The sequence below is a fragment of the Delphinapterus leucas genome, chromosome 5, assembly GCF_059928025.1.
Source record: "Delphinapterus leucas isolate spDelLeu-1000000601 "Yukka" chromosome 5, BTC_Dleu_Yukka2, whole genome shotgun sequence".
NCBI lineage: Eukaryota > Metazoa > Chordata > Mammalia > Artiodactyla > Monodontidae > Delphinapterus > Delphinapterus leucas.
The window spans coordinates 35,853,707-35,881,607 of record NC_143133.1 but is presented as its reverse complement, the minus strand read 5'-3'; the positions used below and the strand labels follow the sequence as shown (position 1 = coordinate 35,881,607).

The window sequence follows — 27,901 nt, the reverse complement described above, 5'->3', positions numbered from 1 at the left end:
GGCACCTAAGTCACAAAGGCAAATGAGAAAATTTCTGGGGTGGTTGATGACACCCCTGAGGAATGGGGAAATTCCTGCTCAGAATACCTTCTGTTCGTATATCCCATCCAGAAACTTGCCTTGTCTCTTCCACAGTCACCTTCTAAATGCTGCAGTAGTGATGCGCGTGGTCCCCACCAGAACCCATTTGCCAGGCCAGTGTACATGTGCCCCAGCTGCTGCTTGTTGCCTGCTAACCACTGACAACTGCAGCTTTCTGGGAGCCTTGCCCTGATAACAAGAGCTTACCTGTGGATGCTAAGGAGGTTCACCACTTCCCCCTTCCAGACAGCTCCTGCCAGTGACTGACTGATGTGAGGGTCTAACAGTTTAGCTTCTTTGCCTCTGGCTGTACAACCTCTCTGGTGCAGTTTATAATCAAGATTTCCCTAGGGACTCAAGAAGAACCTAGAATTCTCTGAAAACACATATTTGCCCAGTTCAGTGGTTCCTGAACTTTACTGCACATTGGAACCACCTATCTATCTGCTGCTGCTTAACAAATCATGCCCAAATTTAGAAGCTTAAAACAACACACATTTATTATCTCACAACTTCTGTGGGTCAGGAGTCTGGGTATGGCTTAGCTGTATGCCTCTTCCTACCCAAGGTCTCTCATGAGGTGGATGGGAAAAGATCTGCTTTCAAGTTTACTCACATGGCCGTTGATAGGTTCAACCTCTTGCCATGAGGGCTTCTCTGCAAGGCTGCTCGCAACATGGCAGCTGTCTTCCCCCAAGACAAGCAATTAAAGAGAGTGCAAGAGAGAACAAGGAAGACAGAAGCCATTGTCTTCTTATGACCTAATCTTCTTAGAAGAAATATCCTATCACTTCTGCGGTATTCTGTCCATTAGAAGCAAGTCAGTAAGTCCAGCCCACATTTAAACAAAAGTTTAAATATCAGAAAGCAGGGATCACTGACAGTGATCTTACCATGTACTTGGGATCTTTAAAAAATACTGATGCCTGGATTCACATTCCAAGACATTCTGATCGGATCTAGGATGAAGTTTGACCTGAATACTGGGATACTGTAAAGTTTTTTAATTGTTGTAAAAAATACATAAGATAAAATTAACTTTATTTTTAAGTGTATACAGTTCAGTAGTGCTAATGATACTCACATTGTTGTGTAACATATACTTAGAACTTTTTCATCTTGCAAAACTGAAACTCTATACTCATTGAACAACACCCTTTTCCCCCTCACCCAAGCCCCTGACATCCACCATTCTACTTTCTGTTAACATGACTTTGACTACTCTAGACATATCAGTGGAATCATACAGTATTTGTCTCGGCTTATTTCACTCAACATAATGTCCTCAAGGTTTATCCATGCTGTAGAATGAGACAGGACTTCCTTCTTTTTTACAGCTGAATAATATTCCTCTGTGTGTGTGTGTGTGTGTGTGTGTGTGTGTGTGTGTGTGTGTATCCCACATTTTCTTTATCCATTCATCTGTCCATGGATATTTGGGCTGCCTCTACCTCTTGGCTATTGTGAATTATGTTGCAATGAACATGGGCGTGCAAATATCTCTTTGAGATCCTACTTTCAGTTGTTCTGGATATATACCCAGAAGTGGCATTATTGGATTAAATGGTAATTTTACTTTCAGTTTTTTGAGGAAACTCCAAACTATTTTCCATAGCAGCTGCCCATTTTATGTTCCCAAAAGCAGTGTACGAATGTTCCAATTTCTCCACGTCTGTGTCAACACTTGTTATTTTCTAGCTTTTTAAAAAATAGTAACTATCCTAATGGGTATGAGGTGTTATCTCATTGTGGTTTGATTTGCATTTTTCTAATGATTATAAATGTTGAGTACTTTCAGATGCTTGTTGGCCATTTGTATATGTCCTTTATAGAAATGTCTATTCAAATCCTTTGCCCATTATTTAGTTATTTTTTAAAATTTGTTGAGTTGTAGGAATTCTTTACATACTCTGAATATTGATCTCTTTTCAGATATATGGTTTGCAATTATCTTCTCCCATTCTGTGGGATGCCTTTTCACTTTGTTAGTTGTTTCCTTTCCTGGGCAGAAGTTTTTAAGTTTTATGCAGTCCCACCTAGTTTTGCTTCTGTTGCCTGTGCTTTTAGTGTCATATCCAAGAAATCATTGTCAAATTCAACGTCATGAAGTTTTTACATGTGGTTTGCTAGATATAGTATTCTTGGTTGGCCATTTTTTTTCCTTTCAGCATTTTGGATGTATCATCCCATTCCCTTCTGGCCTGCAAGGTTTCCACTGAAAAATCCAACTATTATCTTAAGGGAGCTCTTGTTTTTCTCTTGTTTTTAAGATTCTCACTTTCTGTGACCTTTGACAGCTTGAGTACAATGTGTTTCAGTGTAGGTTTCTTTGGTTTTATCTTAATGGGAGTTTTTTGATCATCTTGAATTTGTATGTCCATTTCCTTCCTCAAATTTGGAGGTTTTGGCCCATTATTTCTTCAAATAGGATTTCTGACCATTTATTTCTCTCTTCTCTTTCTGAAACTCCCATAATGCATAGGTTGGCCCGTTAAATGGCATCCCACAAGTCCCTTAGGATCTCTTCACTTTCCTTGCTTTTTTTTTTGCTCCACTGATTCTATAATTTCAAATAACCTGTCTTCAAGTTCACTGATTCTTTTTTTTCATCCGATCCAGTCTGCTATTGATCCCCTCTAGTCAATTTTTCAAGTTATCATATTCTACAGCTCCAGCATTTATTTTTGGTTCTTTTTTTCATAGTTTCTATATCCTTGTTGGTATTCTCACTTTGTTCATGCATCATTTTCCTGGTTTCTTTTAGATGTCTGCAACATCTTTGAGCTCACTGAGCATTTTTATGATGGTTATTTTGAATTCGTTGTTGAGTAATACATTTCCATTTGTTTAGGGTTGGTTTCTGGAATTTTATTTTGTTCCTTTGATTGAGACCTGAGTCCCTGTTTCTTTGTATGCCTTGTTATCTTTTGTTGGAAATTGGATATTTGAAAAAACAGCCACCTCGCCTGGTCTTTATGAAATTCTTCACTAGGGAAAGACCTTCACCAATCATCCCAGCTAACGATTCTGGGAGTCTCTCAAACCTTTCTGGAATGTGCCTTCTCCAGGCTTTGGGGCATTATCTCCAGCTGGACTTTGGCTTTTTCCTACTCCAGAGTAACCCCAGGTATCTATCAGCAGTACTGCAATCAATATCTCTGGAGTAAAGCAATGCACAAGACTCACCTTTGTTCTCAGTGGACCTCGGGCATCTAAAATGTGCCACTCTCTTTTCTGTCAATGTTCCAAGTCAGATGAGACAGAAACCAGTGCCTTGGGCAGCCTCTTTAAAAGCCAGAATATGAGACACATGTTCCAGCTTTTTCTTTTCCTCCTGAGGGAGAACTCAAAAATTGGGAGTTTCCTCCTGATTGCCCTTGCTCTGTAGGAGGGACGTGGGGTATGGTGGGTAAGTGCAATGGAATGTTCTAATTGCTCCATTGTGCCTCTTCTTGGCACTGTGCTTGCATGGAATGCTATATATAACCTCTCAAGTGGTTTCTGGAGTTACCATAAAGGTAATCTGGTCCTCATATTGTTATGAGAGTGTCTCCATGTGGGAAAGTGAGCCTGGAGTTTCCTATTCTGCCATCTTGTGACATCACTCCTCTAATTTCTGGGATTTTCAAAAACTCCCCAGGTGATTTTAATGGGTAGCAAAGTTTTGGAACCACTGACTTTTCCCACACTCCTATTTGTCTTTCTTCACTCAGAGGTTTCTACTGAGAGCTCCCTTAATAAATCATTTGCATAAGAATCTTAGGGAATTCCCTGGGAGTCCAGTGGTTAGGACTTGGCACTTTCACTGCTGTGGCCCAGGTTCAATCTCTGGGTGGGGAACTAAGATCCCACAAGCTACGAGGTGTGGCCAAAGAAAAATCTTAATCTCAGCCTGAGCTTCTAAGGAAACTTGCTTGGTAGCATGACTGGCCTATTTCCTGCAAGAAGGCAATAGCAAACAGATAAAACAAAGCACAGGTTAATAGGAAGTTTCAATTAAAAAAATGAGTACCCATTAAAGTATCACCAAATATTTGGGGAAAGCTAACACTTTGAATTGAGGCACGATGTTCATCAAATGGAATAATTTATACCCAAGGAAAGAGATATACTAAAAAGAGAACAACAAGAACATGACTTCAGAATAACTAAATATCCTCAGAATCATGAAAGTATACTCTATCTGTTCATAGCATTTAACTATTGTTCTTAGAAATTAACAATTAATTGCCAAAGTTAAATAAATAAATAGGTGATAGGGACATAACTGTAGAGTGAGTTAATAAGCTAGAGGACTGAGCAGAGAAAATTTTCCAGTGTGTACTGCAAAGGCAAGCAGATGAGAAATATAAAGAAAAACTTAATAGATATGGAGGGGGGAGTTACAAAAGGACATAATAAAAGAGAACTGAGGAGAGACAAAAGATATATTCAAGACCTGGACAAAAAAATGGATACCCAATCCTTTGACTGATTCAAAGATTCCACCAAATATTGAGTAGATCAAAATTTTTTTAAAAATCACCCAAGGATAATAAGAAATTGTTGTTAATTTAGTTAGAGAATGCCCTTATCTTTTAGAAATGCACATGGCATCCACTGGAATGGATAAGTGGAGGCAAAAGTTAAATGGATTGAAAAATGAAAAGAAGCTCAGGGTACAGAGATAATGATTATAGACTATTATCCTGAGGAATTTGGACATGAAGGGAAATGGATGGTGGATAATAATAGTTGGGACATTGGATCTAGGAAAATAGTGTTTGCTGTTTTTTGTTATAATATCTACATCTATACAAAATATCTTTCATATATAATACATATATTACATATAATAGATACAGATTTTATATCTATGTACATACGGTATATAAGGAAGAAGTCATTAGGTAGGTTAAAAATAGAGATAGATTACAGTATAGGAGGAAAAAATAAATTGATGACGTGAATTATCTTGGCATTAAGCATTTAGAGACTATGAATATTTGTTAAGGATATTGTAGATTTAGGACATGGCTCTGTTTCTGACCAACTGATTTCCAAGATTTTCTACCATTGCGAAAATAATTTTAATGATAATTTTGTCTATACAATATTCTAAATATTTCAATAATTTAAAACCATGAATTTTAACTGAATATTTTCATAGAGAAAAATGAAAAAAAGTTACCCTAATAGAAATCCCCATTGCCAGGGAAAATTCATAAGGAAGTGGGAAACAACAGCAGTTGAACATGCCTCTATGAGGCATGGACCCATAGACAATCTTAAACAAACTCCTTTCAAATGCTTCAAAGCCTGAAATATAAACATAGTCACATTTAGACAAACCTATACTGGGCAATAAGAAAATTATTTTAAGCAAATATTGAAATACATTCCAGATGTCACATTGGGCTTTAAATGCTAATGCAGCTCATTTTATGTCATCATATATTGGATTATAAACTATTTCATAGTTTATAAAACACTTGTATTTTAATTATTAAAAATGACCTATTTCTCTGTGATTAAATAACTATTTCTACCTCCCTTAATCTTCCTAGTAAATAGTATAATGAAAGTAACCTGTAGGTTTACCTCCATCAGTTAACTTGTAGGGATGAACTGTTTGATTAGCGGTAATAATTATGCCAAAAGAGAAAATCACTTAAAAACTGCATAATTAACTGAAAGGGAAAACTTTAAAATTTTCTTATTGGTTCAAATTTTCTACTGGATAATACAATAAATTATCACTGTCTATAATTATTTATGCTCTTAAGATACTTCCACCAGTCTTATATATTTGCCACATTTGTTATATCCTGAATAGCTGGTATATTCATGAATATCCATCTTTAAAAACCCCAATAGATTTATGATCCCTAGACAGTAATATTTTAAGAAATATTTGAAAAGATTAGCTTTTACAAAAACGTAAAGATAATCAGGAACAAGTTCTGTGGGAAAAAATCATGAAACAATAGTATTATTGAAATTCTTAATCATTCTGAGAAAACAAAACCAAAGCAATAACCTTTTACAGGATGACCTTATCCTTTGTTAACAGAAAAGTAAATAGTTCTTCACAGAAGAGCCACAACTCTAAAATGATACAAATGTTGCATAAGGGACATTTATCTCTATGTAAATAATTAAAGATTATCTCCAATAGAGATCTTATATCACAGAGATTTCTTTTCATATCAGTAATATAACCAGAAGTAGAAATTAAGGTGTCAATGTTTCTACAAAATCTTTGTTCTTTGTCTTAGTTTTGCTCTACCTGGAACAGCTGTAAGAAAAACTCTGCCTCTTTTTCTTTTCCACCAGCCTCTAATATTGAAAATAATTATACTCAAGGTATAATTGGAAATCTACCTGTGGATCGAGTCCAAGCCCAGCTTGCACTAGAATAATGGTAAGGGCAGTGTTTCTTAAAGTTGAAGACATTGTGTTACTAATATAGACGTGATCACTGAGGAATGGAACATTCCTAACGGTAAAACCAGCCAGTAACATCCCTTAGAAGAAAGAAAATAAACCATGTCTGATTCAGTTCATTTTCCCAAGAGAGAAAACAGAAATGTTTAATTTCCCTTCTTCAAACACACTATGTCTCTCACTACTTTGGTGAAGGGCAGGTTACATGCAAGTAGAGGAAACAGCATAAATCAAGGAATGGATATAAGAAATGATATATGTCAATGGGGTGCAACAAGCAATTCAGTATTGCTGGAACATAAAGGAGTAGGATGGGAGTGGGGAATGGGCTGGAGGGGCCAGATCATGGAAAGCTACCCCTACCCTCTACCCTCCCCTGTTTTGGCAGAGTAAGGCACCATGGGAAAGTTTTAGGCAGGAAGTGAGATAATGAGTCTTGTATTTTCTATGTGATGGCCTTGGCAAATTAGATAGACATAAAACTGAAGGAGATACCAGATAGAAAGCTCTGCCATAGTCCATGGAATGGTTAGAAACAAAGAGGCTGAGCTAGGACAAAAGCGGAAGTTTTGGAGAGGAGGAAAAAAGATTCAGTAAATACTTGGGAGGTGCTGAATGGGTGTTTTGAACACAGAAAGGGTGTTAGAGTTAAGCGAGAGTGATTACCTCTATTGACAGTAACTAAATATTTGAATGTATTGAATACTTAGAAGATATAATGCACCTCTGATAGAAGTTCTTCCACTAATTTTCCTCTGCCTGGAGAATTATAATAATGGTGATGAAGAAATAGGGGGTACCATTGTTTAGGCAGGTGATGCATTGATGAATATACATAGTGGAGATGCTCAAACAGCTCACCCAAAAACTATAAAACCTTTTGGTGCCCTAGTCACTATAACATTTGAATCTTGTAATTGTATTTGAATTAGGTTATCTACAGAAAAATTCAGTTTTTTTCAAATTTTTCCTTTTCTACAATATATGTAAAGTTAAGTAAAAAATGTCCTATTAAATGATAAAGCAACAAGAATCATATACTGAGTATATTTAAAGTATTTTAAAATACATTTCAGGAAAAATCTGTGTGTGTATAGAGAATAAATACTTCTATAAACAAGCTATATTTACACATATATAATAAGTACACATATAAAAAAGCTATATAGATCATATTACATTGAAATAGTTCTAAATTATATCTACTCTGACTAGAATATAGTCATAATTTACATGTGGTCAATGACAAAAAAATGAGAGCTAATTATTCACTTACCAAGAACAGGGGGAAGTTGAGGCACTGAAGGTATTCTAATGATTTCCAAAAGTTTCCCACCAATAACAGCACCATAAAAGATAATTAACAGTCCAAATAAACTTCCATCAGGAAGAACTTCAGGGCCTGAGAATGACCAGGTTACACACCATACCATAAAAAGTATAGCTCCTGAAATATAAAAAAGTGCATGTCTATATATCTACCTAGACATAGATATATACATATGAGAGGAATTTGATTTCATCGAATATATTAATAGCCAATCCTATATAATGATACATAATGTACACTAATGTTGCTTGCTAGTGTGGTTAAAGAAATGTCTGTTTAACATATATTCCAAAGTCCTTGTCAATCTAAAAAAAAGTATTTTTATTAAAAAATAGTTTTAAACTATATGTGAATCCTTTAAAGTGCTAAGCTTTCTCATAATATATGACATTTTTTAAATGTCATGGCAATATGAAGAGTTGTGATGAGTTCTCAAATTTATTGAAGATCATAGTGGAAGTGTGCCACATTTTTTTTTAACATCTTTATTGGAGTATAATTGCTTTACAATGGTGTGTTAGTTTCTGCTTTATAACAAAGTGAATCGGTTATACATATACATATGTCCCCATATCTCTTCCCACTTGCGTCTCCCTCCCTCCTACCCTCCCTATCCCACCCCTCTAGGTGGTCACAAACAGTGTGCCACATTTTTTCATGGCAGCAGACTAAGTATTTGTATTGAAAGGATAACTCAGTTGATGTTTGGGTGTAAATTATTAAAGGGGACAAAGGCTGAGAAAAAAGTAAACCTGGTCTTTGAGAGAATGAAAAGTATCTTAGATTATGTATAGGAAGTAGAGGTGGACAGGATGAGTAATGATAAGGTAGTAGACATATTATTTCTGTCAACTAGGTACTAAGGAAAGTCCCTACTCACAGAGGGAATTCATAGATTTCTATAAAGGACAGAAGGTGATACTGCAAACTGCCATCTGCAAATTAAATAGCTACCTTCATTTACTATGAATCATAATTTCTAATGTTTTTTTTCAGGTCCTTGAAACAGCTTAAGTGTATTCTTTAGCTGTGACTCCTTTTTGGTGGTACCAATCTGTCAAGGGTAAAAGAGGAGAATTTTGACAAACTCAAGGCAGGAAGTTAGAAATAAGATTCTTGTCCCCTCCTCTCTGACTGTAACCACTCCACAAAATTGGAATACTTAAAGGACTGAACTCTTACTAAAAGAATGAACCAGAAATTATTATTCTACTGACAAAGGGAGAAGACAAAGCAGATTGTTTGTCTTAGCTGGTCTCTGGGTGGCAAAATCACTTCTGAGAGTTCATACAGGCTTCAACTAACTTATGTTTCGGGCTCAAATTTACATGATTTGTATGGTTTAGGAAGCCCCAAACCCTGAATTTGGAATAAAATGTATCTTCCCATGGAACTATCCCTAGGGCACTTGGTAGATGCTAGTTCAAAATATCACTAATAGACACTCCTGATTCCAGACTGCATAAAGTCTCAAAGACAAAACCCCACTGAATCTGAATTTATAATAAAAACTTACAAAATAAGAAGTAATCCCCATGAACAAAAGTTGATAGATACAACAAAGAATGGGCTTAGATATCCAAAAACTTCAGCTAACAGAACCAGTAGATAGACAATATAAAATATGTATTTTCAAAGAAACTCAAGACAATTAAAAAAATACTTAAGACATAAGAAAAGAAATACCTGGAAGCATTGTAAAAGACTCAAATACAACATTTAGAAAGAAACCATAAATAATTACTGAAATTTTAAAAATCACTAGATACCTTAAACAGCAGGCTAGATACAGCTGAAAAGAGAAATATGGTAAACTGGTAGATATGAGGAAATTACCTAGAATGTAGCATAACAAGAAAAATGAGATGGAAAATATGAGATATTTAGATTTTGGAAAAGATGTAAAATATATCTAATAGTAATTTCAGAAACAGAATAGAAAGAGTGAAAAGGAGACAATATTTGAGAAGAAAATTGGCTTAACAAATTTATAGAATTGATTAAAATCATAATCAATTCTGTATTGATTTGGACACAGGAAGTAAAATAAATTCTCACCAGGATTAAATAAAAATAAATAGATACTTAGACACAATGTTGAGAAACTACAGATCAGCAAAAACAAAAATAATGCCTTAGAGAATCTAGAGGGAAAAATATAGATTAGTCATAAAGAAATAAACATTAGAGCAGATTCTCAATTCTCAACAGCAACAACAGAAGCTGGAAGATAATGAAATAAGGTCTTCAAAGTACAGAGATAAAATATCCAATGTTGAATTCTGCAGCAAGTTAAACTATCATTCAAGAAAAGGACAAATGAAAGATATTGTCAAGCAAATATATCTAAGAATATATTCCATTTTTACTGGCAGAAAAACTATTAGAAGATATGCTTTAGGAATAAGGACATAGGACTATAAAGGAAGGAAAAATGAACAAAAAGAATTGTAAACATGTAGGTTGGTCTAAACAAGTGTTTGATTGTATAACAAATACCCAATCAAAATTGCTAAATCAGGGGACATAAAAATAAGTTGGATATAGGATTTCCAACAATGATAACATGAAGAAGTTGACAGTTTATTTCAATAAAAAAGTCTACATATAAAACTGTATAAAATAATAAAAGCAACCATTTCAGGACCTTGAAAACTGACCAAAGGCAGTTATCAAATTGAGAAGCAGTTATTCTTGAAAAAAATGCTAGAGTTTTGGGTAGGATCACTGAGAGTCTGAGGCCTTCCTGCTTGGGATTGCTACCATTCTTCTCACCCTTCTCCCCCACTTCAGCTCAGTTGGGAAAAACTAGTTATACCAGCATGGAGTTGGAAGTAAAAACCAGCAGCTTTCCTGCCAGAGGAGGTGGAGTGGATTTGATATGGAGTGGAGGCAGAAAACCCATGACCTTGCTGGCTAAAAGTGGCAGACTGGTTTGGGAATGGACAGAGAAAACATGCAGTTTTGCTAGTTTGAGGTTGCAGTCCAAGTTGAGGCAAGTGGCAGACCAGCCAAAAATGTGACTGGGAGATATTGGATATGAAAGAGGTATTGAATGGTTGAAATAAGTTCTCTACATATCCATGGCTAGTTGGGCAAGTATGCAAATGCAGGGAAGACTCAAGGAGTATGGCAAAAAGAGAAAAATGATGTGAGATCTGAGTACTAGCAGCAACCTTAAATGCATTCTTCAACCCACCTACAGATCACGTGGCAGAGGGTGGAAGACTTATTGGCCTGAACACAATGTCTCTCGAAAATCATTAGGTGACTACTAAGCTATGCAGACAAAAGGGAAACCGCTAGGAAGATAGGCTAACAACAAAAAAATAAACAAACAAAAAACTGATAAGAACCATTGGCTGCTGCAAACCATGGGGCAGGTTAAAATCCACAGTTTAAGTACATGTGAATTACCAAAACAACAATAATAATAACAACAAAAACCCTAAAAAATAAAACTGAATTCAAAGTTGCAATAATGTGTAATTAAAATGTTTAATTTTCAACCAAATTTACTAGATGTGCAAAGAAACATGAAAGTATGATACATACTCAGGAAAAAAGCAATCAAGAGATATTGAGTGAGTCCAGGTGTTGGATTTACAAAGTGTTCAAAACAGCTATTATAAATATGTATAAATAATTAAAATACGATAAAAAGGTGCCATTTAATAGAGAATATCAATAAAGAGATAAAATTTACTTTAAAATGAAAATGGGCATGAGAGAAATGGGTGAACTGTTTTTGTTTTTAGTTTAAATAAATTGAATTTAAAAAATTATAAGAGATTATCTAATGCAGCTCCATAACTTTAGGCAGGCCAACTTCCATTTTTTTAATAAAAGAAAACCTAGAATTGAAACATACAACAACGGAAATGAAAAATTCACTGGAGCGGTTCAACAGCATATTTGAGCTTGTGAAAGAAAATATCAACAAACTTGAAAATAGATCAATAGAGATTAATCAATCTGAAGAACAACAAGAAAAAAGGAATGAAGAAAAACATAAACAGAGCCTCAGATAGCAATGGAATACCATCAAGAGTATTAACATATGCATAAGGGCAGTCCCAGGAGGAGATGAGAGAGAGATAAAGGGGGAGAAAATATTTGAAAATATAATGTCCAAATTTCCAAATTTAATGAAACCAAAGACAGCCAAAGACAAAGCAAAAATCTTGCGAGTGGCAAGAGAAATGACTCATTACATATGGGGACAGTAATACAATTAACAGCAACATTTTCATCAGGAAAAACGGAGGCCAGAAGGCAGTAAAGTGACATTTCAGAAGTACAGAAAAAAAAAAACTGTCAATCAAGAATCCTATACCCAGTAAAACCATCCTTCAAAATGAAGCTTAAATAAAGACATTCTCAGACAAATAAATAAATAAATAAAGAGAATTCATCTTTGCTGAAGAAATACTAAAGAAAATCTTTAAGTTGAAAGAAAATGACACAAGGTAATTTGAACCAATAAGAAAGAATAAAGGGCACTGAAAATGATAAATAAATGTCTAAGTATAAAAGATTGTGTATATGTTTTTCTCATTTCATCTCAATTTTTTTTAAAAAAGCTTAAGATTTTTAAAAGCAATAAGAATAACAAAATATTGTTGAGTTTACAGTATATAGAGGTATATTGGCTCAAAGCTGCTATATAATACCAAATTACGTCAATATTAAACTGAAGTAGACTGTAAAAAGTTGAAGGTGATTATGGTAATTCCTAGAGAAACCATTCACACTAAAGCCTCTAAAATACAGCTAAAATATTAACAGAGAAATTAAAATAATACACTAAAAATACTTGGTTAAAACAAAAGAAGCAGTAGAGTAAGAACAGAAAAATAAAAAGATATGACAAATAAGAAATAATGCAATGGTAGACTAAGTCTAACCATATCAGTAATTATGTTAAATGTGAATGGACTAAAATCAAAAGACAAAGATTGTCATAGTGGATTAAAAAAATATCCAACTATATGGTGTCTATAAGAAACACACTTCAGGTGAAATGAACAGGCTAAAAATAAAAGGATAAAAAATATATATCATGCAAATGGTAATCATGAATCAAAGAGGTAAACACAAGGGGATTACAACATGTCTTAAAGTGAATAAAAATGAAAACAGAATATATGAATGTTAAAGGAATGCGATGTGTGTAGAGGGAAATTTATAGGTTTAAAAATATATTAGAAGGAAATAAATAATCTAAAATTGACAATCACAACATCTATCTTAAAAAGTTAGAAAAAGATAAGAAAGCCAAATCAAAAGTAAGCAGGATGTATGAAATTAAAAAGATTGGAGTAGAAAATAATAAAATAGAAAATAGTAAAACACTAAAGAAAATCAATGAAACAAAAAATTGATTATTTGAGGTCAACAAAATGGATAAATTTTTAGCTAGAGTGACCAAGAAAAGTGAGAGAAGACACAAACCACCAAAATCAGAAATGAAAGAGGAAACATCACTATAGACCCTACAGAAATTAAAAGAATGTTAAGGAAATATTATAAACAACTTCAAGCTAAAAAATTAGACAACTTAGATGAAATAAACAAACTCCTAGAAAGACATAAATTACCAAAACTAATTCAAGAAGGAAGGAAAAATCCAAATAGACCAATATCAAATGTTTGCTATTTAAAAAATAAGAGTACTGTATACAGAACAAGTTTAGTTACTATGTTACTGGGAAGAGGGAGTAAAGTAAGATGGAATTCAGTTGATTTAAGATACAAAGATTCTTTGATTTTATGGTGTCCACCCAGATTATATCTGAGGTGATAGAGAAATTTGGGCTGTAAGGTTACTCATGAAATTGCAGCTCAATTCCTGAAAGAGGAAATAAAGGGGTATAGTACAGGAATGATCTTCTAGGAGATGGATCAAAATTTTTTTTCAGTAAAGGATCAGACAGTAAATATCTTCGGCATTGTGAGTCATATGGCCTCTGTTACAAATACCCAACTTTGCCATTTTAGCACAATAGAACTTTATAAAACAAGTAGGGGACTGGATTTGGTCTATGGGCTGTAGTTTCCCAGCTCCCATTTTAACAGCTGAAGTAAAAAATTATACCTGGATGTAAGTGAAGAGGAGACTGCTTCAGGCAGAAAATTACTGTAAGGGACCTATGATGATTTCTCGGGTTCTATTCTTCCTAACATCTTTCTTCCAGCAAGGCTACAAAATTTTTCTCTGCCTCATATATTTTTTCCTAAAGTTAGTAATATTTCATGAAATTTTACTAACCAGATATTTATTAGCATAAATAAGCACATTGTTTGAAATTAATCTTTTTGCTGTCTTGCCCAACACCAACCTGAGAGCTGATAAACTAAATGAATGAGAGTTTTGATTAAGTGAAGGAAGAAAAGGACATAAGAACAAAACCAAGCTAGTTCAAGATGGCAGACAGGGCATATAAAGCTTAACTGAAATAAAAGTATAGAAATATAAAAAGGAAAAAACATATCACCATGAAGAGAATTAGGGGAGAAGAGATAGTTGTTGTCACACACTTCTGGGAGGTGAAAGCAGATAGGACCAGGTTGAAGGATGGAAACAGGTAGAGAAAGCTGCAGCCTTAAATATGCGAGGTACCTACAAAAGAAATCCATTTGACAATAGAAACTGGAGGAAAATCTGAGCTTAGAAATAGTATACAGCTAAAGGAGGAGTGAGAAAAGGGGCCTAAAAAAGGGAAATTAATCAAGGGTTTGTACATGGTACAACAGCATCAGTCAGCAGCTCTACTCCTCTCTCCATTCCTGTGCTTAGAAACTGCTAACATTTATCATACTTTTAGTCATTGAATGGATTACCTAAGGGACAGCTAAAGCTTTAAGAGTGATTGTTGGAGTTCCAGAGTGGAAACAACTCATTCTGGCATGTGGAAAGTCCACAACTTCATAGTCAGCTCTATGTCCATTCACCACAAACTAAAGCCCATCAGTCAATAAAGCTTTGTCCTGCCCTGTCCCAGGCAGAAGATGGTCTCAGAGGGGGGACCTGACAACAGGTCCTACCTTCACAACAGCATAGTATATCTGCATAAGCTATTGAGACCTTCCTTCTTAAGTATCAGACAACTGAGGATCATTAACATAAAACAAAACCCAGCAACAAGAAAAGGAAAAGTCAAGCAAAACAAACTGAAAAACTTTCCTCAGAAGAAACCGATAATTTAGGGACCAGAATGAAATAAAACAAAAATTTTTAATTATATTCTCAGAGATTTGAGAATTTACATAAAATAAGAATAGAATACCATATGAAAGGAACAATTAGAGAACAAAAAAGGGTTCTTGGAGATAAAATAAATATGATTGCTGAAATAAAAAACTGGAAAAATGAAAAACTGAAAATGAAGTAAAGAAATCTCCTAGAACAGAAAGCAGCATAAAGTGGTGGTAAATATGAGATAAAAACCAATCCAGGTCATCCAACATCTGACCAGAAAGGAGAATAAAGAAAAAAAAAGGAGGGGAGGGGGGAAATTATCAAGGAAATAATATGCAACTTTCTTAGTGTTCAGGTTGAAAAGGTCAACTAAATGCTCAAGACGAAGCATGAAAAAAGATCCATACCTACACTTATCACTGTAAAATGTTGCAAAAGCAAAGACATAGAGAAGATGCTAAAATCTTCTAGATACCTTGAAAAAAGCCATTTCCAAATGAATCATAGACAGATTTATATACTATTTCTTAGCAGCAACTCTAGATACTAGAAGACAGCAGATAAACCCTTCCAAAATTCTATGAAAAATTATTTCTAATCTAGAATTATATACCCAACTAATCAAATGTGAGAGCAGAATAAAAACATTTTCATATATGTGAGGTCTCTGAAAGTTTAGCTGTCATGTATCCTTTTTTTTTGGCACTTACTTGAGGGTGTATGCTAGCAAAACCAGGAGGAAACCAGGAAAGATGAAGGATTTTAATCTTGGAAACAGTGGATCCAAACCAAGAGGGCATTGAAAGGAAGCTCTAGGACCACAGTCTTCCACAGACCTAGAAAACAGCCACATAGGTGGAAGCAGAAAAGGATGTCTCTGGGAGGAAAGTCTCCAGGAATAAAGAGGACTTCTTAAAGTTTATAAAACTATGAAGACAGTAAAAAAAAAAAAAAAATCAGTGATTGCCAGGGGATTCCAGGAGGAGGGAGGAATGAATAGATAGAGCACAGGAAGTTTTTAGGGCACTGAAACTATTCTGCATGATACTGTAATGGTGGATGCATGTCATTATAAATATGTCAAAACCCGCAGAACACAAAGAGTGAACCCTAATGTAATTTATGGACTTTAATAATAATGCATAATATTGGTTTATCAATTGTAACAAATATACCACACTAATGTAAGGTGTTAATGATAGGGGAGACTGTATGTGTGTATGAGGGGTTAAAGGGTTAAATGGAAACTCTCTGTACTTACCACTCATATTTTAGGTAAATCTAAAAAAATTGCTTTAAAATGCTATTAATTTAAAAAGAAAAAACCTATGAAACAATATGAAATGGTGTGACATATGTATAATTGAAGTCCCAGAAGAAGAGGAGAGAGAGAATGGTGCAGAATAAATATTTGAAGAGAAGATGACTTTTCAAAATTGATGAAAGACAATACACAGGTCCAAAAAGTCTAGTGAAGCCCAAGCAGGATAAATACAAGGAACAGTATGCCTAGTCACATTATAATTAAACTGTAGAAATCAAAGATGAAAAGAAAAAGTTTAAATCATCCAGAAAATATAGTCAAATTACATTTAGAGGGACAACAAGAAGAATTATGCTGGCTTGTCATTGGAAATAAAGGAAGCCAAAAGACAATGAAAGAACAGCTTTAAAGGGCTTAAAAGAAACAGGGCCTGTGAACTTGAAGTCTATACCCAACAAAAAATATACTTCAAAAATAAAGGTCAGAAAGAAGAACAAAGGAGGTATCATGTGCGCTGATTTCAAACTATATTACAAAGTTATTGTAATCAAATAGTATGGTATTAGCATAAAAACAGACACATAGATCACTGGGTCATTTGTTATTCTGGAGTCCAGAAATGAACTGATATATGGTCAACTAACTTATGACAAAGGAGCCAAGAATATACAATGGGGAAAGGACAATCTTTTCAATAAATGGTATTTGGAAAATTGAACAGTCACATGCAAAAGAAGGAAGCTGGACCTCTACCTACACTATACATAAAAATTAACTCAAAATGGATTAAAGACTTGAACATAAGAACTGAAATCATAAAACTTTTGGAAGAAAACATAGGTATTAAGTGTTGATATTGGTGATGAATTTTTGGATTTGACACCAAAAGCAAAGGCAGCAAAAGTAAAAAAAAAAAAAAAAAAAAAAAAAGGGGGGGGGGTGGGGAGTGGACTACATCAAACTAAAAAGCTTCTGCACACCAAAGGAAACCATCAACAAAGTGAAAAGGCGACCTACCAAATGGAAAATATTTGCATACCATATATATGATAAGTGGTTAGTGTTCATAATATACAATGAACTCATACAACTCAAGAGCAAAAAAACCCCAAACAATTCGATTAAAAATTGGGCAGAGGATCCGAATAGGCATTTTTCCAAAGAAGACATACAGATGGCAAACAGGTACACGAAAAGATGCTCAGCATCACTAATCATCAGGGAAATGCAAATCAAAACCCAATGAGGGGCTTCCCTGGTGGTGCACTGGTTGAGAGTCCGCCTGCCGATGCAGGGGACACGGGTTCGTGCCCCGGTCCGGGAAGATCCCACATGCCGCAAAGCGGCTAGGCTCGTGAGCCATGGCCGCTGAGCCTGCGCGTCCGGAGCCTGTGCTCCTCAACGGGAGAGGCCACAACAGTGAGAGGCCCACGGACCGCAAAAAACAAACAAACAAACAAAAAACCAGTGAGATAACACCTCACACCTGTTAGAAAGGCTATAGTCAAAAAGACCACAAGTAATAAATGTTGGCAAGGATGTGGAGAAAAAGGAACCCTCATGCACTGTCAGTGGGAATGTATATTGATGTAGCCACTATGGAAAACAGAATGGAGGTTCCTTAAAAATTAAAACTAGAGCTACCATATGATCCAGTAATTCTACTTCTGGGTATTTTTCCAAAGAAAACACTAATTCAAAAAGATGTAAGCATCCCCCTGTCCATAGCAACATTATTTACAATAGCCAAGATATGGAAACACCTTAAATGTTCATCAATGAATAAATGGATTAAAAATGGTATATACATATATATATAGTACTATATATAGTATATATATATGTATATATAATGAAATATTATTCAGCCATAAAAAAGGAGGAAAATCTTGACATTTGCTACAACATAGATGGATCGACCTTGAGGGCACTATGCTAAGAGAAATAAGTCAGACAGAGAAAGACAAATACCATATAATCTCTCTTTTATGTGGAATTAAAAAAAAAAAACAGTCAAGTTCATGGATGTAGAGAACAGATTGACGGTTGCCAGAGGCAGAGGGTAAGAGGGTGGGTAAATGGGTGAAGGGGGTCAAAAGGTTCAAACTTGCAGTTACAAAATAAGTCATGAGGAAGTAATGTACAGCATGGTGACTATAGTTAGGAACACTGTATTGTATATTTGAAAGTTGCTAAGAGTAGATCTTAATAGCTCTCATCACAAAAAAAAATTTTTAACCATGAATGATCGACTTATTGTGGTGATCATTTTGCAATATTTACAAATATCAAATCATTATGCTATGCACCTGAAACTGTTATATGTCAAATGTACTTCAATTTTTAAAAAGGCCAAATTAGATATTTTCAGACAAATAAAAGCTGAGAGAATTAATTACTAGCACAATTACACAACAAGAAACATTAAAGGAAGTTTTTTAGGCTGAAGGGAAAGAATCCCACATGGAAGCCCAGATTGCCAGAAAGAAATGTAGAGAACTAGAGAATGTAAACATGTGAACAAATATAAGGGAATTTTTTTAAAACTTAAAACAAAGACTTTTGTTTTTTTAAAGCAAAAATAATAAGAATGTAGAAGTAAAATATATGATAAATCTAGCACAAGGGCAGAAGAGGGATAAAGAAAGTCATACTGTTGCAAGACCTTTCTATGTTATCTTGATGTGAGCGATGGTTTTCGACAAATGTATACATTTGTCTACATTCATTGAGCTGTGTACACTTAAGATCTGTGTACTTTGTGGTATGTTGACTATAATTCAATAAAGTACTATTAACAACAAAAATTTTAGGAGATGATGGAGAGTTTGGAAAAAAACAGGAGTATGATACAACAAACAGTGTAAGCACCCCCCGCCCCCAAATTTTGGCAGTTATGGACAAAGCTGCTATAAACATTTGTGTGCAGGTTTTTGTGGGCATAAATTTTTAGCCCATTTGTGTAAATAATATCAAGGAGAGTGACTACTGAATCGTATGGTTAGAGTATATTTAGTTTTGTAAGAAACTGCCAAACTGTCTTCCAAATTGGCTGTACTATTTTGTATTCTTAGCAGCAATGAATGAGAGTTCCTGTTGCTCCAAATCCTCACCAGCATCTGGTGTCAGTGTTTGGGACTTCTGGCCATTCTAATGGATATGCAGTGGTACTTTGTTGCTTTGATGTGCAATTCCCTAATGACATATGATGTTGAGAACATTTTTGTATGCTTATTTGCCATCTGTATATTTTCTTCAGTGAGGTGCCTTTTAAGGTCTTTTGCCCATTTTTAATCAGGTTGTCTGTTTTCTTATTGTTGAGTTCTAAAAGTTCTTGGTATACTTTGGATAGTTCTTTATCAGTTGTGTGTTTTGTAAATAGTTTCTCCCAGTTTGTGGCTTGTGTGCTCATTCTCTTGACATTGCCTTTCACAGAGTGGAAGTTTTTAATGTTAAATAAGTTCAGCTAATCAATTATTTCTTTCATGGATTGTGCCTTTCCTGTTTTGTTTTGTTTTTAAGTAATCACCATAACTAAGGTCATCTAGATTTTCTCCTATGTTAACTTCTATGAGTTTCACAGTTTTGCATTTTACACTTAGGTCTATGTCCCACTTTGAGTTAATTTTTATGAAGGGCATATGGTCTGATCTATATTAATTTGTTTTGCATGTGTATATCCAGTAGATCTAGCACCAGACTACCTTTCTTCCATTGGGTTGCCTTTGCTCCTTTGTCAAAGCTCAGCTGACTATGTTTATCTATTTCTGAGCTCTCTATTCTGTTCCATTAATATATTTACATCCTGTTCACCAAATTACACTCTCTTGATTATTGTAGGTTTATAGTAAGTCTTGTAGGGGAGTAGTGTCAGTTCTTCAATTTTGAATTTTTCTCCTTCAAGATTGTGTTAGTTATTCTTGGTCTTTGCAATATCTATATAAACTTTAGGATGAATTTGTCGACACCATGAAACAACATGTGGGGATTTTAATTGGAGCTGCATTGAATCTATAGATCGAGTTGAGATGAACTAATTTCTTGACAATATTGAGTCTTCCATGAACGTGTAAAATCTATACACTTTAGTTTTTAAATTTCTTTCTTCAGAATTTTGCAGTTTTCCTCATGTAGATATTGTACATATTTTGTTAGATTTATATGAAGGTATTTCATTTGGGGAGTACTAGTGTAAATGGTGATACGTTTTTCATTTCCAATTCCATTTGTTCATTATTGGTAAATAGGAAAAAAACCCCTGACTTTTGTATACTAACCTTGTATCCTGCAACCTTATTATAATCACTTTTTAGTTGTTGCAGGAGATTTTTTCCCCTAGATTCTTTAGATTTTCTACATAGGCAATCATGTCATGTGTGAACAAAGGCAGTTTTATATCTTCTTTCCCGGTCTGTACGCCTTTTATACCCTTTTCTTGTCTTACTATATTAGCTAGGACTTCCAGTACAATATTGAAAAGGAGTGGCGAGAGAGGGCATCATGTTCTTGTCCCTGATCTTACTGGGAAAGCTATTTCCTCACAATTAAGTACGACGGCAGCTATAGATTTTTAATTGATGTTCTTTGTCAAGTTGACAAAGAACTTGTAATTTGCTGAAGTTTTTATCACGAATGAGTATTGGATTTTGTCAAATGCTTTTCCTGCATCTGTTGATATAATCATGTGATTTTTCTTCTTTAGCTTGTTGATGTGATGGATTACATTAATTCATTTTCAAATGTGAACCAACCTTGCATATCAAGGATAAATCCCACAAGGTTGTAAAGTATACTTCTTTTTATATGTTGTTGAGTTCTATTTGCTAATATAGAGAATTACAACAAATTGAGAATTTCTGCATCTATGTTCATCAGAGATATTGGTTCGTTTTCCCCTTCTAATGTCTTTAGTTTTGGTATGAAAGTAATACTAGACTCATAAAATGAGTTGGCAAGCTTCCCTCTGCTTCTATCTTCTGGAAGAGATTGTAGAAAATTGGTATAATTTCTTTCTTAAATAGTTAATAGAATTCACAAGTGAAATCATCTGAGTCTGATACTTTCTGTTTTGGGAGGTTATTAATGGTTGATTCAATTTCTTTTACTGGCATAGTCTTATTCAGGTTATCTATTTCTTCTTGTGTGCATTTTGGTAGATTGGGTCTTTCAAGGAATTGGTCCACTTCTTCTAAACTATCAGATTTGTGGACATAGAGTTGTTTATGATGTTCCTTTATTATCATTTTAATGCCCATGGAATCTGTAGTGATGTTCCCTCTCTCATTTCTGATATGTGATTTATGTTTTCTTTTTTCTTAGTTAGCCTAGCTGGAGGCAATCAATTTTACTGATCTTTTCAAAGAACAAGCTTTTGTTTCATTGATTTTCTCTATTTCTTGTTTTCAATTTTATTGATATCTGCTCTAATTTTTATTATTTCTTTTCCTTTGCTTACTTTGAATTTATTTTGCTTCTTTTTCTAGTTTCCTAAGGTGGAAGCTTGGATAACTGATTTTATACCTTTCTTCTTTTCTAATATATGCATTCAATGCTATAATTTTCCCTCTAAGTGCTGCTTTCAGTGCATCTCACAAACTTTGATAGCTTGTATTTTTATTTTCATTTGATTCAAAATATTTAGAAATGTCTCTTGAGGTTTCTTTTTTGACCCATGTGTTATTTACAAGTATATTGTTTAATCTCCAAGTATTCTGGGATTTTCTAGCTGCCTTTCTGTTAATAAATCATACTTTTAAGTCCATTGTGGTCTGAAAGTTTATGTTGACAAATCCCCAAGCTCAGATTCTTTCCTCAGCTGTGCTTAGTCTCCTAATGAACCCATTGAAGGCATTCATTTCTGTTACAGTATTTCTAGCATTTCCATCTCTCTGTTTACATTACCCATCTGTTCTTACATGTTGTCTACCTTTCCACTGGAGTCTTTAGTATATTAGTCAGAGCTGTTTTAAATTCATGGTCTGATAATTCCAACTCCCTTGTCATATCTGGGTCTGGTTCTGATGCTTTCTCCGTCTCTTCAAAATGTGTTTTGTGCCTTTTAATACATTTTATATATTTTTGTTTAAAGGGGAACATGATGTGCTGGTAAAAGGACCTATGGTAATGTGAAGGTAAGTTGTAGGGGGGGAAGAAGAGTTCTATAGTCCTATGATTAGGCCTCAGTCTTTTAGTGAGACTGTGTACCCTGGGCTGTAAATTTCACAAGTTCTTTTCAGGTTTTTTTTTCTTTTTTCACCCCCTTAGGTTGTATGGTATGGTTAGAGAGGGCTGGAGTTGGGTATTTCTCTTCTCCTTAGTTGGTTAGGCTAATAAAGTCCCCACAGGTTATACACTGATAAAACAGTTTCTCTTGAGGGCAGCTTTTATTAAGAACAGGATCTCTGTTGTATTTCACAGTGGTTACCATTTCTCTCTCCCTGACAGATGGCTCTTGGAGGTACAACTCACAAAAGGATGTCCCCCAACACCATGACTGGGCTCCTCCTATAGTTTTTAACTCTCAGACTTGCCCACACTGAGCTTCCAGCTAATTGACAAATTTCCTACCCTCACTACTGGTTCCCGCAGAGGTTTCTGCTCTAACTTATGATTCTCTGTATCAACCTGTCTCTAATTTGGGGGGCAGTAATTTGCCCTGTGGCCTCACTTCTTCGATGGAACTAAGAAGAGCTGATGATTTTTCAGTCTGTTCAGCTCTTTATTTGTTGTAAGGATGGAGTGATGATGCTGGACCAGAAACTGGAATTGTCTGGGATATTATTTTTGAGCTCTAGACTTCCAAGACTGCTTGCTTTATGAAACTAGTGGTAAGATTTTAATGGAGAAATTTGGTTCCAAGATTATTTGAAAATCATAGTTGGATGTATAATAAAGGCTTCCCTTTCATTTATTTAAAGGAAAAATAACTTAATGGAAATAAGTTAGTACCTTTATTCAAAGTAAACTAAAAAGAAACAAAAAAGGAGCAATAGCCTAAAACCTAAACTTATTGCCCTAGAGTATCCATTTCTTTGTGATTAGGGAAGCCAACCTCCAAGTAAGATATAAACAGTGTGATTAAAAGTGATGAGACTGATTTCTACATGTGGTTGAAAGTTTAGATTTCTTATTTAATTTAACCTGTGTACACTGCAGGACTGCTGAATTAAACATGACTTGTTGACAAACCGCAGCTCTATTTCTTTCTATTATCCAGAGTATACACTCTTTGAAGAGTTTGTTTAGTTTGAAAATAGGGTGTGTATGTGAGAGGGAGAGACAGAGACAGATTGAAAAAGAGAGTACAAGAATATAGACCCCCAAGATAGAAACATGAAGCTCCTTTTTCCTATGAATTTCTCTAAATTTGCAAAATCAAAAATGAAGGAAAACAAAGGGGGAAACCAGTTATAAGTATCAAAGTTTGTTGTTATAAAACTCCTCAACTAGTTCCTGAGCAAACCTCAGTCCTCAACCTCAATGGATAATCTTTGGTGACCAATATATTTCCCTCTCTTCCACATGCACTGGCCCTACTTCTAACAACTGCTGTATAGAAACTGCCCCCTAAATAAAGTCATGGGGATGTGTATGTGAGACCTATGTGCAAAAGTTATATTTACAAAGGAGTCCAGTCACTTACATTGGCAGACGTTCAAGTTTACTTTAGATTCAGGGCCTTAAAAATACTGATTTTAATTAAAAAGCAACTTTTGCTAAATGAATTTACTACATCAATTAATAAAATTTTCAGTTTAAAGTTAGCAAGCGGCAAAGAAAAACAATGTAAACTTCAAATACTAATCCTTCATCATATTTTAATCTAATTTTTGTTTTCTGTGAGATCTGTACTTCTAGAAGTCAAACTCTCTCTCAAGTTTAATCATATAGAAATCTAGGGAAAAAAAAACCTTCTATAAATATTTGGTGACAATGAGATGCTTTAAAATTTTAGTGGGAAAGCAAGTTCTACACAACTCTTTAAGACAGCATAAAATTTGGGGCTTAATTTAAATAAGAACCTTAATATTGGCAGAAGTATAATGTCCCTTGTAGCTACTTAAAACTAAATGTCAAAAGTAGGTTTTAAATAAAAATCTTTCTATCACTTCTGTTTCTAATTTCCAAAATTTAACATAAAAAGTCATGAAAAACATTAAAATATAGATCTGTTAAGCAATTATTATTTTTGACAGATTTAAGGAACTATTTCCTCTTTGTCCACCTATTGCTTGTAAATAGGGCTGCTCATCTGATCTGGAGTGTATAGATTAAGCAGTGTCTTTGTTGGCTTGTATTTTAATACTTATCAAATATATCTCTCATTTTCTATCCATTTACATATCTTATTTCACATACCATTTGTAATAGTTTTATTCAGTGTTCCTTGTGGAGGACAAGAACACTTCTTTTCCATCTGTGGTTTTGTTTCCTCTGTTTTTGACAAGACAGTTTCCTTAGTTTCTTCATGTTCATTAGTATCACTAGCTTTGAGGATCTGAAGTAAAAACAAGAAAGTCTTTTAAGAAATATACTTGTACAATTTTATGAATGTAAGAGACAACCAAATTTCATAATTAAATTCATATTATTACTGTGAACATGGAGAATTATACATACAAAATAATATTCATGCTCTATATCAATAGGTATTTGGGGAGGTAACAACAGTGTATTTTGTAGGGCACCTTGATTTAGCCTTTTGTAGACCTGCCTCCCTGCCATATTCATTTGTGATTTATGTATACTGAATAAGTACGCCTATAGTGCAGGCAGAATAATTAAAACTGTCCCTACTTAGTCTAACTCCCAAACATCATTCAGCAAAACTTTTGTAGAATTAAAATGCAACTAAATTGGAAAGGAGGTGAAATATAATTTAACTTGGATTCATTTCATTTGAAAATTTATATAACAAAGAAAAATGAGAAAAAAACAGATCAAGCTTTCAGAAATTCAATGTTCATGCTTTTTCCACTACTATTTATAGATAACATATTTAGATGGTTTATGGGTATACCTCAATCTTCCAGTATTTAATGGTAATTAGTCTAATAATGAAACTGCTGATTTAGGGGGAAAAAAGACACCTTTAGTTTGTGAGAATATTGAAAGGCCTCTCCCAAGGTAAAAACCAAACCAAAACAGAAGATTAAAAAGAAACAGAACAGAATAGTTAACCATGGAATAGCGATATTCAAACATCCTTGCTGTTATCATGATGCATGTGTGTGTGCATATGCATGTACGTGTGTGGACATGCAGGCCAATGCTTTGAGTGTATTGATAATATTTTTGAGTGCAGTGGAGAGAGAACATCACATTGTCACAAGAAATGGTAACAAAGGCTAGAGAGCTTGGACAGAATAAGGAAAGGAAGAGGAAGCATTTAATGACTAGGGAGACAGAGGCACCATAGCAGCTGGTGTAAACGAATTATGTAGCTCTTTAAAATCAAAGTTCTTTAAACCGGATCATGAATAATCTGTTGGAGTTTTGATATAGAGACCTTTTTCTGGAAAGTCTGTCACTATACAAAAGGTTCAGGGTAAAGACACAAAGGTGAGTTTTGATTAGGGTGGGTGAAAGGTCATATACAATAAAACCATATTATTTTAAGTTTTATTATTTCAGAATTTATAATAAATTTACATAGAGTAAGATGAAGTCTTTACAGATAAAGTAATTAGGATCAATGGTGAATATTTTAAACATTTTTTCAAAAGGACTTTTTTGGCCCTTAAGAACTGTAGAAACCTCTATTTAAAAAATAAACAATTTAGGGGCCCCCCTGGTGGCGCAGTGGTTGGGAGTCCGCCTGTCGATGCAGGGGGTGCGGGTTCTTGCCCCGGTCTGGGTGGATCCCGCATGCCGCGGAGCGGCTGGTACCGTGAGCCGTGGCCGCTGAGCCTGCGTGTCCGGAGACCGGGCTCCGCAGCGGGAGAGGCCACGGCATTGGGAGGCCCGTGTACCGCAAAAAAAAGGAGAAAAAAATAATAAAAATAAACAATTTATAATTCTAATTATGAGCAATTAATATTTAGTAAAACTAGGTCAACAAAAGGTCTAATGACTTACTCTACATACTTGCAAAAATAAAAACCTGGGTCTCCTTCGAATGTACAGCACAACATTTTAATTAATTTAGATTTTTCTTTACCTCTTTTACTCTAAACTACTAACTTTATTCTGGACATGGCAAGAAATAGTAAGCCAAATTTTCATTATTCCTAAAATCTGCCTCTTTGGTTCCAAAATAATCTATAGTCACCCCTTCCATGTTTTCATTCCTTTTGCCCATTTCTTGGGACATATTAAAACTAGTTATTTTTAAATGACCACTTCTTTTTTTTTTTAGCCTGAATCATTTATTTTTTAAATATCCAGATAACACATGATCATGTTAGAAAAACAAAAAATATAGATAAACAGAAAAAAATACAGTCATTCCAAATCCCACTATTCAGAGTTAACCATTGCTAACATATTGATATATATTTATCTAGAAATGTGTGCGTGTATGTAAAAGAGAGAGGGAGACTGAGAAAGGGAGAGAGAAAATGTGTGTTATTTATTAATAAAAATGTAAATATACTAGTGTTCCATAACCTGCTTTTTTACTTAACAATATGTCATGGATATCTTTCACATTCAATAAGTATAGGGCTATGAATTCATTTTCTATGGTTTCATAGTATAAAATGACCACTTCTCACTTTTAAACCAAACATATAAAAAAACCTATTAAACTTTAAAAATAAGTTTTAGCGTCAGATTGTTTTCATGTCATATGTTACAGTATAGTTTTAATTTTTTACCTGAGGAGTTGTAGATGATTGGATGTTTTTATCCTCCAAATGTTCATTTTTTGGATCTGTGGTGTACATGCTAATGTTTAAAAGTAATTTGAAAGAAAGAAAAAAAAAAGGACTATAAGTCCATCTGAAAACAAACACGGTTAAGTGGGATTCATTTTAAAATAATTTTTTAGCATAACGTTTCACCACAGTCAAGTCAGATATCTTTATAGTAAGAACAGTCCAAATATTCATTTTAAAGTTATTAACCAAAGTCATGTGCATAAGTTTTAAAAATCATTACCACAAAACAATTTAATACTTCTCAGTAGTTCATAATCCTGGGCCGTATCTTAAAAGCATATATCAGAAAACTTAGTTCTTTATTTCATGCACTGAAATAATATGTTTGAGCTAATTTCCATCATTGATTTACTCCAGTCAGTCAACTCCTGCATGAGACTCCAAAAAAACTTTAAATGAAATGTGATCAACTACATTAAGGCCTACATCTATAAGCATGCTGTCTTCATACATGGTCCATGAGAAAGGTCTGTGGGTTCAACATTAAGTAAAATAAAATAGGTTTTATTTTGAATAAGAACGAACTAGGAAAAAACAGTGAACTAGAACCATATCAAGAGGAGAATTAGTTCTGGAAACATTTATTTTAAAATATCTGTTGTTTCTACCTTCTCTGTGGTCTTTGCGGCCTTTGAGTAGAGGGAGAGTATCTTTGCCTTAAAAATATCTTTCAATTCTTGAGTTACTGTTGAAGACAAAATTAAATATTTCAAGTTTTA

At 34.4% G+C, this 27,901-nt stretch overlaps 2 protein-coding genes across 2 annotated transcripts in view; both read right to left on the bottom strand.

Moving 5' to 3' along the window:
• SLC9B1 (solute carrier family 9 member B1) overlaps positions 1–27,254 on the bottom strand; it is a 48,855-nt gene extending 21,601 nt beyond the window's left edge. The window contains exons 1-5 of the mRNA XM_022567052.2: positions 27,120–27,254; positions 24,661–24,799; positions 7,784–7,954; positions 6,445–6,587; positions 5,252–5,379 (exon numbers count right to left, since the gene is read on the bottom strand). Of these exons, the coding sequence (XP_022422760.2) occupies positions 5,252–5,379; positions 6,445–6,587; positions 7,784–7,954; positions 24,661–24,799; positions 27,120–27,188 (650 nt within the window). The 5' untranslated portion in view covers positions 27,189–27,254. The remainder of the gene's footprint in view (positions 1–5,251; positions 5,380–6,444; positions 6,588–7,783; positions 7,955–24,660; positions 24,800–27,119) is intronic.
• A 537-nt stretch (positions 27,255–27,791) lies between these two features.
• The window catches only part of SLC9B2 (solute carrier family 9 member B2), a 67,798-nt gene continuing 67,688 nt past the window's right edge, over positions 27,792–27,901 (bottom strand). The window contains exon 13 of the mRNA XM_089911634.1: positions 27,792–27,867. Within this exon, the coding sequence (XP_089767760.1) occupies positions 27,865–27,867 (3 nt within the window). The 3' untranslated portion in view covers positions 27,792–27,864. The remainder of the gene's footprint in view (positions 27,868–27,901) is intronic.